At 42.4% G+C, this 17,510-nt stretch overlaps 1 protein-coding gene and 1 non-coding gene across 5 annotated transcripts in view; one reads left to right on the forward strand and one right to left on the reverse strand.

The window, feature by feature from the left end:
• SLC9A7 (solute carrier family 9 member A7) overlaps nucleotides 1–17,259 on the reverse strand; it is a 143,003-nt gene extending 125,744 nt beyond the window's left edge. For all 4 annotated transcript variants that reach the window (XM_036839635.1, XM_036839638.1, XM_036839637.1 and 1 more), the window contains exon 1: nucleotides 16,601–17,259. In XM_036839635.1, the coding sequence (XP_036695530.1) occupies nucleotides 16,601–16,928 (328 nt within the window). In that variant the 5' untranslated portion in view covers nucleotides 16,929–17,259. The remainder of the gene's footprint in view (nucleotides 1–16,600) is intronic.
• TRNAE-UUC lies at nucleotides 333–404 on the forward strand. Its single transcript has one exon. It is a non-coding gene; the product is annotated as a tRNA-Glu (tRNA).
• Nucleotides 17,260–17,510: the final 251 nt, after the last annotated feature.

The raw sequence follows: 17,510 nt of genomic DNA on the forward strand, positions 1-17,510 counted from the left end.
AATTTGTCCCTCTTTTTTCTTGTTGTAAGGATGGGAACTCTACAGTCCACATCTCTGAGCTGAAACCAGAAGGCTGTTGATTAGTTTTTCAAGTGTAGTTATATCTTATATGTAGCCTTTTCCCACAAAGTCTAGATATTTAAAATATTAAAAGACTGTGTCAAGCAAAGTATAATGTACTAACAATTGGCTGAACATTTTGTTAATCCAGCAAACAGACTGGATATTCTTATAGTGTTAATACCTAATCAAGGATTCTGATCAGTTTGAAATAACTGATATTCTTGCCTGGGTTGCAATAATTTCCATTAAAAAAAGAACTTATTGGGAATTCCCTGGTAGTTCAGTGGTTAGGACTTGGCACTTTCACTGCCGTGGCCCAGGTTCAATCCCTGGTCAGGGAACTAAGATCCTGCAAGCCGCGTGGCACGGCCAAATAAAAAATAAAAATAAAATAAAAATAAAAAGGGTCCTCCCGTCTCTCCTCATATCTACCACCACTTCCTCTCCCTAAATAATATATAATAACTCAATCAAACAGCATCAGTAGATAAGCTTAAAAAATAGCTGATGTGGGGTTTGTTAATGCATAAACTTAACATTTCAAATGTGAACAACTGTTTATCATAATTACCTCATCTCATCCTTTAAGCAGATATTATCATAGCAAATGTAGCTTGTGCCTCAACACCTAGCTTCCTCTCCCCCAGACTGCTGATAGGAATACTGGCTCTTTTGACCCTGACCATGCAGCTTTCCTCCTCCCTTCTGGACCATATCTAGGTATTGGACATACTGCAAATCAGAATGGGCATTCGATTTGAGGAAGGACCTTCACAACAGTCCTGGGCTGATGTGCCCTCAGATCCACTTTCTGCCCTTTGCTGCTCTGCTATGTGTTGCAGGGGATGGGAAAAGAGGGGGGACTCCTGTAAACTACTTTTCCAGGCCCCCTTGCAAGTGGCTTCCAGTTAAATTAATCCAATGGGTGGCACTGATAAGAGACTAGAGGGTGAGAGGAAAGAAGTCAGGGTATCTCAGGCGACCTCACTCCCGGGCTCTGGTAGCACCACCTTCTCCCTATGCCCACCCCAGGGGTGACAGTGGCTTCCTGCTGTTCCTTATCTCTAGGTCGCTTCAAGGCACGCTGGTTGGCTTCTCAGCTCTTCCAATGCCTTGGTTCACAGTTGTCTCCTACTGTACTACTTGCCTCTTTTTTCCTGAGTGGACTGGGATTGGGACTTCATCTGCCACATCAGAGCTTCACTCTTTACCAGATTTCCCCACAATGAATAAAAATCACTACTGTAAAGAAAAAAAAATGTTGCCTGCCATTCCAGTTCTGCAAGGATCAAGCCATTAGCCACTGCAGTCGCCCACCAGTTCATACATATTCTAGCTCCTCCATTACCTCTTAGGAGCAGTTCCTCAGAGTTCCTCTCAGGCTAAAGTCCCCGAATAAAACTTAACTCACAACTTTCACGTCGTGCATTTTTCTTTCAGGCGACACTACGGTATCACCATCTTGTCTGTGTCTCTCTCCAGTGCCATCATAAACACTCTGCACAACACCGCCATTGAAAAGAGACAATTCTCTCATTCATGTCACTGAAGAGAATCACTCTGGCCCATTCATAGCCTACTCTGTTAATGAATGCAATTGTTTCCTTCCCCAGTTCTCTCAACAGCAAAAATGTACAGTAGCCAACAGATTCCTAGACTAGAATAAGACCATCCACGGTAGACTTGTTTTACATGTGTGTCCATGTGTATATAACAATGCATAACTGCATAAAAACACAGACACACACATGAAGTCCACAGTTCAAGAAAAATAAAACAAAAAGAGTCTGTATGGGGGTTACAATGACAAAAAAAAAAAAAAGACCAAAACTCCTTCATGGAATTAAGGCTTCCACTTCCAGACAAGAAAGAGAAAGAGGGACTGGAATTATCTTCATGCCTGAAACAAAAACAAACATAAATACATGAAATAATGGTTTTCAAGACACTGGACATGAGGCAATGAAGAAGAGTGAACCCTGAGAGATGGGGGGAAATGAGGTAAGCCCTTGATTGCTCCAGCTTACTGCCTTAAGAGCGTTTCCAAGCCACAAAATAGGGAGGGAAAACAGAGACAAAGTCTAGCCAACTCCTGAAACTGACAAAGCTGGGATTCTGGATACAAAAGCAGCTAAAGTTCCTAGGACTGAGCACCAGAAAGGAGACCTAAACAGAGAAAGAATCCTGGAGATCCACAAGGGGTCTCTACCTCAGGTATTCAGAAGAGATCAACATATGCATATGAGGAGAAAGAATAACCTGAAAGGATTATGGATACAGGGTTTCTTTGAGGGGGGAGTGATAAAAATGCCCTAAAATTGTGGTGAATAATTGATAGATCTACATAGGAAATCATTAAGAATATAGAAGATTTGAACTAAAACAATTTTGTAAAAGAATAAAATTGGAGGACTCACACTACCCAATTTTAAGATGCACTACAAAGCTGCAGCAAGCAAGACAGTATGGAACTGGCACAAAGCTAGACACAGATATCAGTGGAACACAGGAGAAAGTCCAGAAAAACATCCATACAGATATGGGCAATTGAGGGAATTCCCCGGCGGTCCAGTGGTTAGAACTCTGCACTTTCACTACCAAGGGCCCGGGTTCAATCCCTGGTCGGGGAACTAAGATCCTGCAAGCTGCGTGGCGTGGCCAAAAAAAAAAAAAAATATATATATATATATATATATATATATGTGTGTGTGTGTGTGTGTGTGTGTGTGTGTGTGTATATGTATTTCATATTACATATCCAACAAAAAACTTGATTCCAGAATATATAAAAAACTCTCAAAATTCAAAGAAAACAATACAATTAGAAAATGGGCAAAAGACTTGAACAGTCACTTGACCAAAAAGAATACGTGAATGGCAAATAAGCAGATGAAAAGATGTTCAGCATCAGGGAAATGCAAATTAAAACCACGATGAGATACTACTACACATTTATTAGAATGGCTAAAATTAAAAATACTAACAATACTAAGTGCTGAAGAGACTGTGGAGCAACTGGAACGCTTACATATTGCTAGTTGGAATGTACAGCTACTCTAGAAAACAGTTTGGCAGTTTCCTTATAAAGTTAAACATATGCTTACCCTATGACCCATCAATCCCACTCCTGGGTATTTACCATAGAAAAATGGAAACTTACATTCACACAAAAACCTGTATGCTAATATCTATAGTAGCTCTATTCATAATCACAAAAAAACTGGAAACAACCTAAATGTCCCTCAACTTGCAAACAAATAAACTATGGTATATCCATAAAATGGAAGCAATAAAAATGAACTAATTATAGACACATGCAACAACATGGATAAATCTCAAAGGTCTTATGCTGAGTAAAAAAGCTAATCCCAAAAGGTTACATACTGAAAGATTCCATTTATGTTGACATTTGAAAAGACAAAACAACAGTGATGGAGAACAGATCAGTGGTTGTCAGAGTAGGGTGGTAACATGGGTTTTTTAGGGTGAAGGAACTAATATTTACCTCAATTGTGGTGATGGTTACACATATCTATATATATTGTAAAATTCATAAAACTGTATGCCAAAAGTCAATATTACTTATGATAATTTTTAAAATAAAATTAATAAATCTAAAAAAGTAATGATTTTAAAAATAAAAGTGGGACTTCCCCGGCGGTCCAGTGATTAAGACTCCGTGCTTCCAGTGCAAGGGGCACGGGTTTGATTCTTGTTCAGGAAACTAAGATCCTGCATGCCACGAGGCGCAGCCAAAAAAAAAAAAAGTGTCTTGAAACCAAAGAACCCTCAGGAACACAAAAAGCTAACAGTCAACTGATAACACAGGGAAAGGTTAACATAATAGGCCTGATGTTGCTATTTCTAGGAGGCCCTGCTTGTATGATTGATCCGTGCAATAGCTCCTGGGAACTTGGCCAGGATAAAATATCCCCTATGCTACTAATTGATAAGGTTGTTTTATGTGCCTGGAATGCTGAATATGGCCATACCAGTCTTGCTAGATAGTTTCTGCAAATGTAATTCATAGAGAACACCTGCCTTCTTCTGGGAATCAGAAATTTCAGTAACAGTATCTAATCAGTCCCCAATTAAAAGAAAAAAAACTCCGAGTCTTGAGCAAGCTTCCCTAGGCAGAAACACTGTGCAGGCACTGCTGTATTTAATTGCTGGAGGAAGCAGCTTGTTCTGTGAAACCCCACCCCTTTGGAAGCCCACATCTAGACTCTTCCAGACTCCACCCATTATGTCTTTTTCCCTTGCTGATCCTGCTGTGTATCCTTTCACTGTAACAAACCATAGCTGTGACTACAAATGTCTCTAAATCCCATGAGTCTTTCTAGCAAATCACCAAATGTGTGGGTGATAGTCAAATGCCCAAAACAGTTCCAAAATATAAGTGGTACTTTAAATCTTAACCCTTTCCTCAAACCCTTTTTTTGGATCTGTACTGCCTACTCTTTAGCCTCTCCTAGAATCCCAAGCAGGGCCATATCCATTGTAGTCTTGAACATCTGCATTAGGCCCTTGAAAGAGCCTCATATGTGACACCCGAGTTCCAAGTGGAACTCAGAGCCTGGTGTAAATGTTACAATTAGGTTCAGCAGCAAACAACAAAGACCCATTTCTCTCTCACTTACAAGGAGTCCAAAAGTATGTAGTCCAAGCCTGGCATGGCAGCTCTATGCTATCAGAGACCTCAGCTCCATCTAACTGTATTGCCAGAAATGCCTTCCATTCCCAAGGTTACCTCTTGATCCAACATGGCTGCTGGAGATCTAGCCATAACATCCACATTCAAGATGACAGAAGGCATGGCAGAAGAAGGGCATGCTCCCTTCCTTTTAAGGATACTTTGCACTAATCCCACACAACACTTCTTCTAGTCTTTAAGCCAGAACTTGGTCATATGACCATACCTAACTGCAAGAGAGGTAAGGAAATGCAGTGCTTTCATTGCACAGAAATATGCTGAGCTAAAAATCAGGGTTCCATTAGAAAGATGAAAGGGAGAATGGATATTGGGAGGTAACTGGAGTCTCTGCTACACCTAGTTAGTTCTACACTCAACACAAAGTAATCTGTGAATCAACTGTTTTAATACCCTAAGATAATTTGAGGTCAGTGTGTCTTTACCTAAAATGTGTTACAGAGGTAGATATGGAGAAGAGTGATAAGAAAAGATTTGTTGAGTATAAACCTAAACTGCTACTTCTTTCTTCTGCCTGCTCAAATATACTGTTGAGCCCCTCAGGAGGAAATGAACACATTCCTAGAAAGACACAAACTATGAAAACTGACTCAAAAAGAAATAGAAAATCTGAATAGATCTATAACAAGGAGATTGAATCAATAATCAAAAACCTCCCAAATAAGAAAAGCTCAGAACCACATGGCTTCACTGTTGAATTCTACCAAACATTTAAAGAAAAACTAACACTAATCCTTCTCAAACTTCCCAAAAGTTGAAAAAGAGTGAACATTTCCTGACTCTAGGAGGCCAGCATTACCCTGATACCAAAGCCAGACAAACACATGACAAGAACAGAAAACTACAGACATAGATGCAAAAATCCTCAACAAAATACTAGCAAACAGAATTCAGCAGCATATTAAAAGAATTATACACCATGACCCAATGTAATTTATCCCAGGAATGCAAAGGTGGCTCAATATATGAAAGTCAATCAATGTAATATACCACATTAATAGAATGAAGGGAAAAACCCACATCATCACCTCAATTCATGCAGAAAAAGCATTTGACAAATCTAACACCTTTTCATTATAAAACACCCAATAATCTAGAAATAAAAAGGAATTTTCAATATGATAAAGGTCATATGTGAAAAACAACACATCTAACATCATACTCAATGATGAAAGACTGAAACCTTTTCCCCTAAAATCAAGAACAAGACAAAGATGCCTGCTTTCACCACTTCTATTCAACGTAGTACTGGATGTTCTGACCAGAGCAATTAGGCGAGAAAGGGAAATAAAAGGCATCCAAACTGGAAAGGAAGAAGTAAAACTATCTCCACTGGCAGATGACATGATCTTACACACATAAAACCCTAAAGAATACACACACACACACACACACACACACACACACACACATACACACACTGTCAGAGATAATAAACAAATTCAACAAAGCTGCAGGATATAAAATCAATACCAAAAACAAAAAATCAGTCATACTTCTATATATTAGTAATGAACAATCCAAAAAGGAAATTAAGAAAACAGCACCATATACAAAAATTAACTAAAAACAGATCAAAGATCTAAATTTAAAAGCTAAAACAGGGAATTCCCTGGCTGTCCAGTGGTTAGGGCTCGGCGCTTTCACTGCCAGGGCCGGGTTTGATCCCTGGTCGGTGAACTAAGATCTTGTAAGCCGCGTGGTGTGGCCAAATAAATAAATAAATAAATAAATAAAAGCTATAAACTATAAAACTCTTGGAAGAAAATATAGGAGGAAAGCTTCATGGCATTGGATTTTACAATGAATACGATACCAAAAGCACAAGGAACAAAAGAAAAAATAGATAAACTGAACTTCATCAAAATTAAAACTTTTGCACATCAAAGGACACTATCATAGAGTGAAAAGGCAACCCAATGGATAGGAGAAAATATTTGCAAATCATATATCTGATAAGAGAATAATATCCAGAATATGTAGAGAACTACAACTCAACAACAAAAAATAACCTAATTTTTAAAATAGACAGAGGCTTGAATGAACATTTCTCCAAAGAAGACATACAAATGGCCAACGAGCACATGAAAAGATGCTCAACATCATTAGTCCTTAGGGAAGCATCAATCAAACCCATAATAAACTACCACTTCACAACTACTAGGGTGACTATTAAAAAAAAACAGAAAATAAGTAGGAAAGGATGTGGCGATATTGGAACCCTTGTGCGTTGTGGTGGGAATGTAAAATACTGCAGCCACTTTGGAAAACAGTTCAGTGGTTCCTCAAAAATTTAAACACAGACTTACCCTACAACCTAGGAATTCCACTTCTAGGTATATACTCAAAAGAATTGAAAATAGAAACTCAAACAGACACTTGTACGCAAATGTTCATAGCAGTATTATACCACCAATAGCCAAAAGGTGGAAACAACCCAAGTGTCCCTGAACTGATGGATGGATACACAAAATGTAGCATATATATACAATGGGATACTATTCAGCCACAGAAAGGAATGAAGTTCATGTACCTGCTACAACATGGATGAACCTTGAAAATATTATTTTAAGTGAAACAGATCAAATATTGTATGAATACACTTATATGAAATCTCTAGAACAGGCAAATTCATAGAGACAGAAAGTAGATTAAAGGTTATCAGGGGCTAGGGTGAGGGAGGAATGGGGCATTATTACTTAATGAGTACAAGGTTTCTATCTGGGGTGATGAAAAAATTTTGGAAATAGTGGTGATGGTCACACAATTTTATAAATGTTATTAATGCTAGTGAATTATACAGTTAAAATAATTTAAATGACATTTTATGTTTGTTATATATATTTCACCACAATAAAAAAAGAAAGAAAAACCCACCATGTGGCTTATTAGCTAAATATACAATTTTCTGCAAACACATACTCACCTATCCCTTCATTCTCCTTTCTTAAACAGTTCGCTGGGATTCAAGCAGATGTTTTCACAAACAAAGGTTTCCTTCTCAGAAACTTCACTCTCAGTGTGAATCCGGGGCACAACAACTTGAAGGAAGGACCTTTAATGCTAAGCAGTATTACAGCATCTCATTTTTTGTTAGACAAAGTAGAATCCATTAAACAAATATTCCCATAGCACCTACTATGGGTTAGGCACTGTTCTAGGGGCAGAGACAGAGCAAACAAAAGAGACATTCCTGCCTGCACCAGGCTTCTTTCTCATGTATTGTGTTTTGGAAAATCTTTCCAGGAGACTATGATATGCCTGTGACAACTAGCACAGTAAGAGCAGAGAGACCCGAGCGCTTGACAGACCCAGTTCTACCCGCTTCCCCACCTCTGTGATAGCGATGTCTAGAGATGAGAAAACTTTTAAGCAACTGCTCCCACCTGAGAAGGGCTAGTGCAGCCACTCTGATCATCGCTTGACTACATTCCTCCATAACACTGGGAGCCTTCTGTCATACTGTCTTAGTTCGGGCTGCTATAACAAAGTACCATAGGCTGTGCAGCCTATAAACCAGAGAAATTTATTTCTCCCAGTTCTGGAGGCTGAAGTCCAAGATCAGGGTACCAGTATGTTCGGGTTCTGGTGAGAGTCCTCTTCTGGGTTGTACACTGACGACTTCTTGTTGTATCCTCACATGGTGGAGAGTTCTCTGGGGCCTCTTTTTAAGGGCACTAATCCCATTCATGAGGGCTCCACCTTCATGACCTAATTATTTCCCAAAGGCCAAATGTCCCAATACCATCATCACCCCGGGAGTTAGGACTTCAACATATGATTTTTGAGAGGCCACAAATGTTCAGTCCATAACACATATCAATGGAGTAACACCTGGAATGTGGCCTTTGGGGTACAAATGAGCAGGTATCTTGGCTTTACTTGGATTCAAGGGCCCCAGACAGATCTAGCATAGGAAAATTGATTCTTCCAAACTGGCCAGCCTCACCCCTTGCCGCTGTACACTGGAGTTTGGAGACAAAGCCCCAGCTAATAATAAAGGATCACTTTGCTTTGTTTTATACTCTGGGCATGGATTTCCCTCAAAGATCTCCTGGAACCAGGTAATCAGGGCACGATTCAGGTTCTGCTCTATCCTGGCTAAACACATCCTCAACCTATTGATCTCATCCTTTAATAGATCCCCATTTACCAATCTCAAACATGTGACTCTAAACAAATGAGGTACTAAGCCTAACTTTCAATTTCTTCATCTCGCAGAATGGGGCCAATAATACAGTCTTCATACATTTGATGTGAAGGTTAAATGGCTTAAAGTATGCAAAATAGTTAATATGGTGCTTGACTATTATAGCAGGTGCTCAATAAACAGTTGCTATTTCTTTCCTGCATTTATTTAATTACAAGCAACATAGTGAATGTATTTAAAGGGTGAAAACTTAAATATTCTATAGCAGTGAGTTTCAAACTTCAGTATTTAAAAGAAAAAAACCTTGGTAGTGTATTGAATCACAGATTTCTGGGCCCCACTGAGATATTCTCAGTCAGTCTGGGGCCAGACATGCTATTTTTAACAAGCTCCCAGGTAATGCTGATAGGTCTATTGAAACAACTTCATAAACTCAAGATGAATGCCCTCTTCAAACTGGATCACTTAAAATACAAAATTTAGTTTATCAACAGCTGACAACAACAAGAAATATGCATGCAAATCCTACTACTTCTCTTTTCTGGATTATGTACTACAAAGTACTCATCAAATACTTCATCAGAGATTGGCTAGCTGCTTTCCAAACCTGTCCCTCTTACTCCAATTAGACGATATTTCCCTGCCTCCCTTCCAGTTAGATGTGGCCTCATGACCAAATTCTGTCCAACAGAAGCAGCAAAGCAATGTGCAACACTTCCAGGCTTAGTGTGTAAGGCTTCCCCATATGATCTTCTTTTTCTTGCCTCATTCGTTGGCTGGAGGGAGAGGATTCCAAAGCCCCAAGGGATGGGGAAGCCACAAGATGGAAGACACCTGGTCCCTGAATCACCACATGGAGAGCCACCTGCCAGACCCTTGCACTGGCCCATTACATAGGTAAAAAATGAACTCTTCTCTGGTTAGGCCACAGAAATTTGGGGTTGGTCTATTATAACAGCTAGCATTACCCTAATACAAATATCCACAATGATTAAGAGAGGGAGCATGATTTAACCAAAAGAGAAAAGTCTCCTAACATATACTCTCTTCTAAGTGGAACAGAGGCAGTTTTTCAAAAGACAAGTGAACCTAAAAATCAAACCAAAAAACTGAAATGAAAAAGAAGTTACTGATTCTTAAGTCATGTAAGCCTAACATCATCTCATGCAACCTAAAGTCAGTGTTACACAATGTCAGAAAGAGTTTAATGAGAGTAACAGATGGGTTGTAGACAGCCTCACCTGTACAACATTTTAAACAGGACAGTTAACAAAGTTACCAGCTAAGAAGTTACAGGGAGGTTAACATCTCCCCCAATCTTCTATTGTAATGAAAATTTCAAAACATAAAAAAAGTTGAAAGAATATAAAGCACACCTTTTCATCCACCACCTAGATTTAACAATTGCTAGTATTTTGCCATATTTTTTCCTCTATGTATGTGGTGAATTTTTTTCGACTGAACTCTTTGAAAGTTGCATACATTAGGACTCATACACTTCACCCCTAAATACTTCAGCCTACATCTCCAAATAAGTACATTCTCCTATATAAATAACCTCAGTTATCACACCTAAGAAAATAACAGTAATTTCCTAATATCATCTAATACCAAGTCCACATTCAAATATCCCCAACTGTCCCCAACACATTTTTATAGCTCATTTTCATAAACCAGGAGCCAATCAACTGTCCTGTGCTACATTTGGTTATGTCTCTTTGGTCTCCATTAACTCAGAACACTGTCTTAGTCTGCTCAGGCTGCTAGAACAAAATACCATAGACTGGGTGGTTTAAACAGCATTTATTTCTCACAGTTCTGGAGGCTGGGAAGTCCAAGATCAAGGTGCTGGCAGATTCGGTGTCTGGTTAGGATGCTCTTCCTGGCTTGTGGGTTGCTGCCTTCTTGCTGTATCCTCACATGGTAGAAGAGAGAGGGCACTGATCCCATCATGGAGACTCCACCCTCATGACCCCATCTAAACCTCATCTCCTCCCAAAGGCCCCACTTTCAAAGACCATCATGTTGGGGATTGGGACTTCAACATATGAATCTTGAGAGGACACAATTCAGTCACTTATCTTGCCTATCTGTTTCCCTTGACATAGACTTTTTGAAGAAACCAAGACCAACTGTCTTGTAGACTGTCCCATATTTTGGATATGCCCGTATTCACACGGTATTTTATAACTTATTTCTCTATCCCCTATATTTCCTATAAACTGGAATATGTGCCTAAACCTCGATTAGATTCACATGAAACATTTTGAGGACGAATACTACATAGGTAAAGCTGTATGCTTCCTCTTGCAACACATCAGGAGGCACATAATACCAGATAGTTCCACAAGGACCAAGGATAAATTTGATGACTTGAGTATAAGATGGTGACTGCCAGACCTCTCCACTGTAAAGGTACCTTCTTTCCTTTGTGATAGGTAAGTAATCTGTGGGGTGATACTCAGCACCACGCAAGTACCATGTTCCCCAACAACCCCTCACCTATGGCTCTGGAATACACTGAAAATCCTTGTCTAAATCAACTGTCCTTGGGGGCTGTGAAATGGTGATTTCTAATTACATCATTCCAAAAAGGTTCTAAGAAATGCTTTCAGGAAATGTCATTTTTCTAATTTTAAGACACATTTTACTTCCATTTCTAACTTTTAAATAACTAATGTTACCGAACCACACAACTTATAATCTATTTCTAATGCATTTTTGCTACAAAAAAAGGTGTTTGCTTTATTTTTTTAATTTTTATTTTATACTGGAGTATAGTTGATTAACAATGTTGTGTTAGTTTCGGGTGTACAGCAAAGTGATTCAGTTATACATATACATGTATCTATTCTTTGTTTGCTTTATTTTTAAACGTTTCAATTGCAAAAGTAATGTGTCAGTGTTATAGAAATTTCAGGCCATTCAGAAGAGTACAAAAGGAAAAGTAACATCTCCCCTCTCTCCCTCTCAACAACAGGTCCCACTGTCAAAGGATAACCACTGCTAAGTTTGTGCATCCTTCCCGAGCACACATATCGTATATAAATGTATATGCATCATGTTTATGTATATACATCATATGACTTTCAAAAAATAAATGAGATACTATACACACTGCTCTGTGCCTTGTTTTTTCCCACAACACTATGTGTGGGCAGCTGCCCTAAAAGGACATCTCAAAACACCTCTTTTTCCCAGCTGCATAGTATTCCTTAGTGGGAATGTGCTGTAGTTTAACCAGTTCCTTCTTAATGAGTATTGCAACTTGTTTCTGCTGCAACAAATATTGCCATCTATATAACGTAACATACTAGTGCATGTATTTCTGAAAAATAAAGTCCAAGAATGGAGACTGCTGGATCAAAGAGTAGAATAGCTACCCTGTAAATTGTTTTCTAAGTATTAACAAATAGCCCACCAAAAATTATGATTCTCATCACTCCCACTAACTGTATCCTAATGCATTTTAAAATTACAGCAGGTCTCTGCTCAAGTAGCAATGCTGGCCAAAGAATCACAAATCTAAATTGAAAATGAGAACTAATATTTACCAAGTAAGTACCAGACACTGCACTTGACCTTTACAATATCACAATAATACAAAAATTCTGTGAGGTGAGTGGCACTGTCTCCATTTTTGAAAAGAGGAATCTAAGGCTCAGAGAGCTTGCCCAATGTTACACAGCTTTATAAGTAACAGGGCCAACATTTGAACCCAGGGGATCTGGTACCAAACAGAGACTATACAGAGCTTCCCCCAACTAGGGCCAAAGTGAAGGGCTCTTAAAAATAAATAAATAAATAAGGGCTCCGGATTAACCAGGAAGAGGGTGGTTCTGAAATGTTTGCTCACAGGCTCAAATGTTAATTTCATGCTACTGCAAAAAGCCGTATTTCCTCTTTCAGATTTTGGCTTTGAACCCACCCTCAGCCTGTGCTTAGGAATCCAGCTTCAACAAAACAACAATGAGCCCACGGTCCACAGAACCTGGAGGGGCTGACCAACATGTACTTGGAAAGTTGGCGGGCGTGGAGGAGGGGGAAGCCAGAAGCAGGTGGTGGGCTAGCATGGCAAAGTTAGATATTCTGGCCCCTTTTATCAGTTGTCACAAAAACATTATGGGGGAAGTGGAACCACTGTACACACGAGAGAGAACCACAATTAACTGACACAGTCTGTTTATGACACCTTTCCCTGCCTCAAACGCTCGCTGTTTCTGCTGCACAGACACGCGGGGCTCGGTAACTTCAGGATGGCACTTAATCACGTACCGAGCCAGACAGCTGGGAGCTCCCTGCCCTGACAAAACAGGTTAGACTGGTGCCAGGCAAGCACCTTACCCACTGCCCTGCAGCTCCCATCGCAGGGTCTGGGGGGCTGCCTTCAACGTCCCTGGAGAGTCTAGTCTTTGGTCACCTTCCCTTGTAGCTGCCTGGACCAGTGGCCAAGGAGGAGGAGTGCTTCTAACTGTCCCTTGGAGAGTAGGGGAACTCCTTTCAATTTAAATGCTAAGCATTCACAGCGTGTCTCTTATTGTCCTTAGGTCCTTTGGGATCTATCTGTACACACCGCTCCTAAAGTAACATCAACTCTTTTGGGGGGATAGTGGGATAAAAGGAGCGAGGAAGAGGAGGGAAAATCTCTTCCCCTTTCCCTGTTTTGTCTCCCTTCCAAACAGAGGGTTCCAAAAGTTTCATGGGTACAGTCAACAGCTGAAAGATCACAGAAAATTGATAACGATGTGATTTGAATAGGGAGAAGCGGGCATCAAACTGGATGATTTGAGGAGCATCTTAAAATGCCACAACAATGCCACAGAATGGAGGCATGGACATGCTATTAGGTGATTGCACTTCCAAAGTTAAAAAGAAAGCACAAAAGGGTCTAACGTGATGTCTCCCTCCCACCCCTACGTCCCACCCACCTAGTTGCTCCCCAACAAGGAAACCAATGGTACTAGTCTATTGCATGGCCTTCCAGAGATATTTTACAACTACACCAGCAAATACATATATTATCACATTTTAATATATTACTATATATTAATACATTGTGTCATATATATGTATATATCACAACTTATTTTAAATATTAAAGCCTTCCCTCTCAAAGTACCACTTAAATATTTTTAAAGTGGCAGGAATTAGATTTTTTTAAATGTCAAAGTAAGGAGTTGAAATTCACAGCTGAACTCTTTTCACTCATGAAAACTTACCAACATTTAAAAGTTAAATTGGTTACCTCCATAAATTAAGTTGGGCACCCAGCACACAGCAGATACTTAACAAATGTTTCCTTAGATCTTTTTGTCCTTTATTACTCAGAGGCAACAGGACAGTTACTCATTTCCTCTATTGATATCGAGAAATGAAATCTGATTTCTTACTATTAAGAAAGAGAGGTCCTGAAATCTGTACTGCATTCACATAAGTATTCGAAGATTTTCATACCGAATTTTAATCAGAATCCCTATCCCAATAGTCTAAGTATATATTGGCTAGTTAGCTTATCAAATGACATTAGAATTCAGATTTGGGGGCGGGGGGCACTTGAAACAGAAGACTAAATATCCCTGAGAAAAAGAGAAATATTTTCTCTCAATTATAGGCTACCCACATCAAAATATTAATATTTGGCAGAACCTAGGACATCTCACTCTGACAAACAAATTTCTTAATGCATTTCAAAGTAAGATTAAAAAACCCAAAGACACAGAACAAAATTACACAGAATGCTATGGGAGGATGTGGCGTTTTCTGAGCACCATCAATTAAACCAGATTTCCGCAAGACAAAATGAAACAGTACACTGGTAGCACAATCCCAATGACTAAAAGATTGAGATGAGTTTTAAAAGTACATATCCACAAAGGAAAATTCCACTGTTGTTTTCAAGCCTTAAGATAAAGGTGACTGAGCTGCTAAGAACATGGAGTACTCCTCAGAAAATCCATTTTTAAATCCCATTTCCATGCACTTGAGCATGTATTTATGAGCCTGTCAAATCTACCTTCTAAAAGTATTTCACACTGTACTTTAGTGAATTGGATCTAAGGGCTATAAAATAAAAATATTTTCATGGCTATCTATATACATATAAAGGCAATGTTCATTTGCGCTATGGCAGAGTCAATCGCCTGAAATGACAACATGCTTCAACTCCCCACTCTGCTACCTGCTCAGGAAACCTTCGAGCTTACCTGCAGCCTGGGCATCAGTCATCACCGACTGACACAAACCACAAAGCTAAAGAATGGCCAGACTTGTGTTCACACCTATAATTTGCAATAACCAAACTCAGTTTTAGATCTGGTCCTGTTTCAATTCAAGACCTGTTTAGGCCACTCCCTCTTTAAAACTAGAGGGCTCCCCGACAGCTCTTCATACCCTTGGTGGCCATGAGCCTGGGCTGTCAACAATCAAGAACCATGAGAAGCAAGGCCCAGGGCCAAGGGTAATTGTCACATTAAAGATTAAGGTGTCTGCTTTCCATTCTCTATCAGGGAACCCTGAATGGAAATTGAGTGGAGAGATCCCTCCAGTATAAGTGATGAAGTCAAATGTTCCCTACTGGGAACAGTCGTGAAGTGGGCTCATCTATTTCACATGAGGATGCCAACGCGGGCCTTCACTCCACTGAATTAAATTCAAAAAGAGAATACTTGGTTCCAGTTTGGAGTCATGTCATGGTGGGCGGGGGTGGGGGCGGAAGGGGGGGGGGCATGGCGGGGGAAGAGGGATGATTCAGATTGTGGCTGACATCCATGTTGTAATGTAAGATTTGTGCTGACCACTGTGCATGTAAAACACCGTGTGCCATTAAATCCAGAAAAGGATGGTGGCATTAGCCCACCTTTCACAACAAAAGAAGGCTGACTCCAGAATTAAAACCACTACTTTTCCTCTTCATACACCCTTAAATGTACCTTCGAAGTCGCGTCCTTCTTACAATCTAAGGAATAGGAAAGCTCCTCTTAGCTTAGAGAAGGCAAGTAACCGGGTGTAACTTCCCACCTGGACATAAGGGTGGGAGGCGTGCCCATCTCCCCGACTAGGCCCGCCATGGCGGTGCACCAGTCTAAGTCCTGGACCACGCTCACCTTTCACAGTGCTTCAAGCTTCGACTTTATTCACAAGAGATCCGGGAACACAGATGTCAGAAGTGGGCGCCCACCCAGGTTGACCACGGACGCGGCGGCATCCACCAAGCCCCATCAGCCGCTACCCAAGCCGAGGAACGCTCAGCCCTCGCCCCACCCTCACGGTGGCCTGCTTCCTGGGGCGGTGCGGTCCCTGGGAGGTCACCCACCTCCCGCCACCGCACACACCCTGTGGAGCTGAACTGGGGCGGGGGACGGGGGCGCGAGAGGGGGCGAAGCTGAGACAGAACCGACCGGACGGAACCAGGCCATCCCGGTGCCTTTCATTTTCCCGGTTCCCCTTGAAGAAACGTCGAAACGGGGTGGAATTCTTTTTCATGGTAATAGGGAGCCCGAAAATGCAGACAGTTGACCTTGGGAACCAAGACCGTCGCAGCGGGAAACGGAAAAGAAACGAAACACGTTGGCAAGTGAAGGGGGAGCACAAGGCAGCGGGGGGGGGCGGTGGGGAGCGCAGCAGCCCGGGCGGCTGAGGGGAGTCGGGGACGGTGGGCGCGGGTGCGGGGTGCTCACCGTAGATCATGGCCAGCCCGGTCTCGTGCAGGAAGCGCACCCGGCGGTGCTTGAAGAGCCAGATGGTGAGGATGGTGAGCGTGAGCAGCAGGATGAAGGTGAGCAGGCTCACGCTGTCCTGCCGGTGGCTCTCCTCCGCCTCCTTCTCCGTGGCGAGCTCCTCCATGGCGCTGCTGTCCTCGGCCGCCGCCCCAGAGGAGGAGGCCGAGGCCGCCGCGCGCAGCCCCCGACCCAGCAGCAGCGGGAGCAGCGGCAGCAGCAGCAGCCGCGGTGGCAGCGCCCGAACCACCCGCTCCGGGCCGAGGCGTGCCGCGTCAGCAGGCTCCATGGCCCCAGCGCCGCCCGCGCGCCTCCTGCGCGCTGGGACCGGCAGCCCGCGCCGTCGGCGGCTTCCCGTGGCGCCCCCGACCTGCCCGAGTGGCCGCTGCAGCCGCAGCTCCTCCTCCCGCTCGCGCCGGGGCCGGGGCCGCGCCGGGAGCCGCGCTGGGGGAGGGGCGCGCGCAGTGCGCAGGATCCCCAAGCACCGCCCCCCGCCCGCGCACCTGTCCGGCCCCCGGCCGTGCCGCGCGCCCGCCGCGCCGCCTCCCCAGCGGGGTCGCCTGTCGCCCTGCAGCCTGCGGGTGGGGCCGCTGGCCCCTTGCCTTCTGAGCTCCTCGCCCGGTCCCGGCGTACCTGGCCAGGCCGTCTGGGCTCGCGGGGCCACTTCCTGGGCACTCGCCGCCGTGCTTCGTAAACGGGACGCCAGAGGTCGCCCGTGCCTGGCAGGAGCATCCTCTTGGATGTGCGGTCTCGAGTCCTGTGTCTGGGACCACTCGAAGTATTTGATCTCCGGCCAGTGTGTAGCCGCCCTGGGCCCAGTAAAGTGGGGACTCTGGAGGAGCCGAGGAGCCTCGAAGCCACGTTACCCCCT

Source organism: Balaenoptera musculus, chromosome X (assembly GCF_009873245.2).
Source record: "Balaenoptera musculus isolate JJ_BM4_2016_0621 chromosome X, mBalMus1.pri.v3, whole genome shotgun sequence".
Taxonomy (NCBI): domain Eukaryota; kingdom Metazoa; phylum Chordata; class Mammalia; order Artiodactyla; family Balaenopteridae; genus Balaenoptera; species Balaenoptera musculus.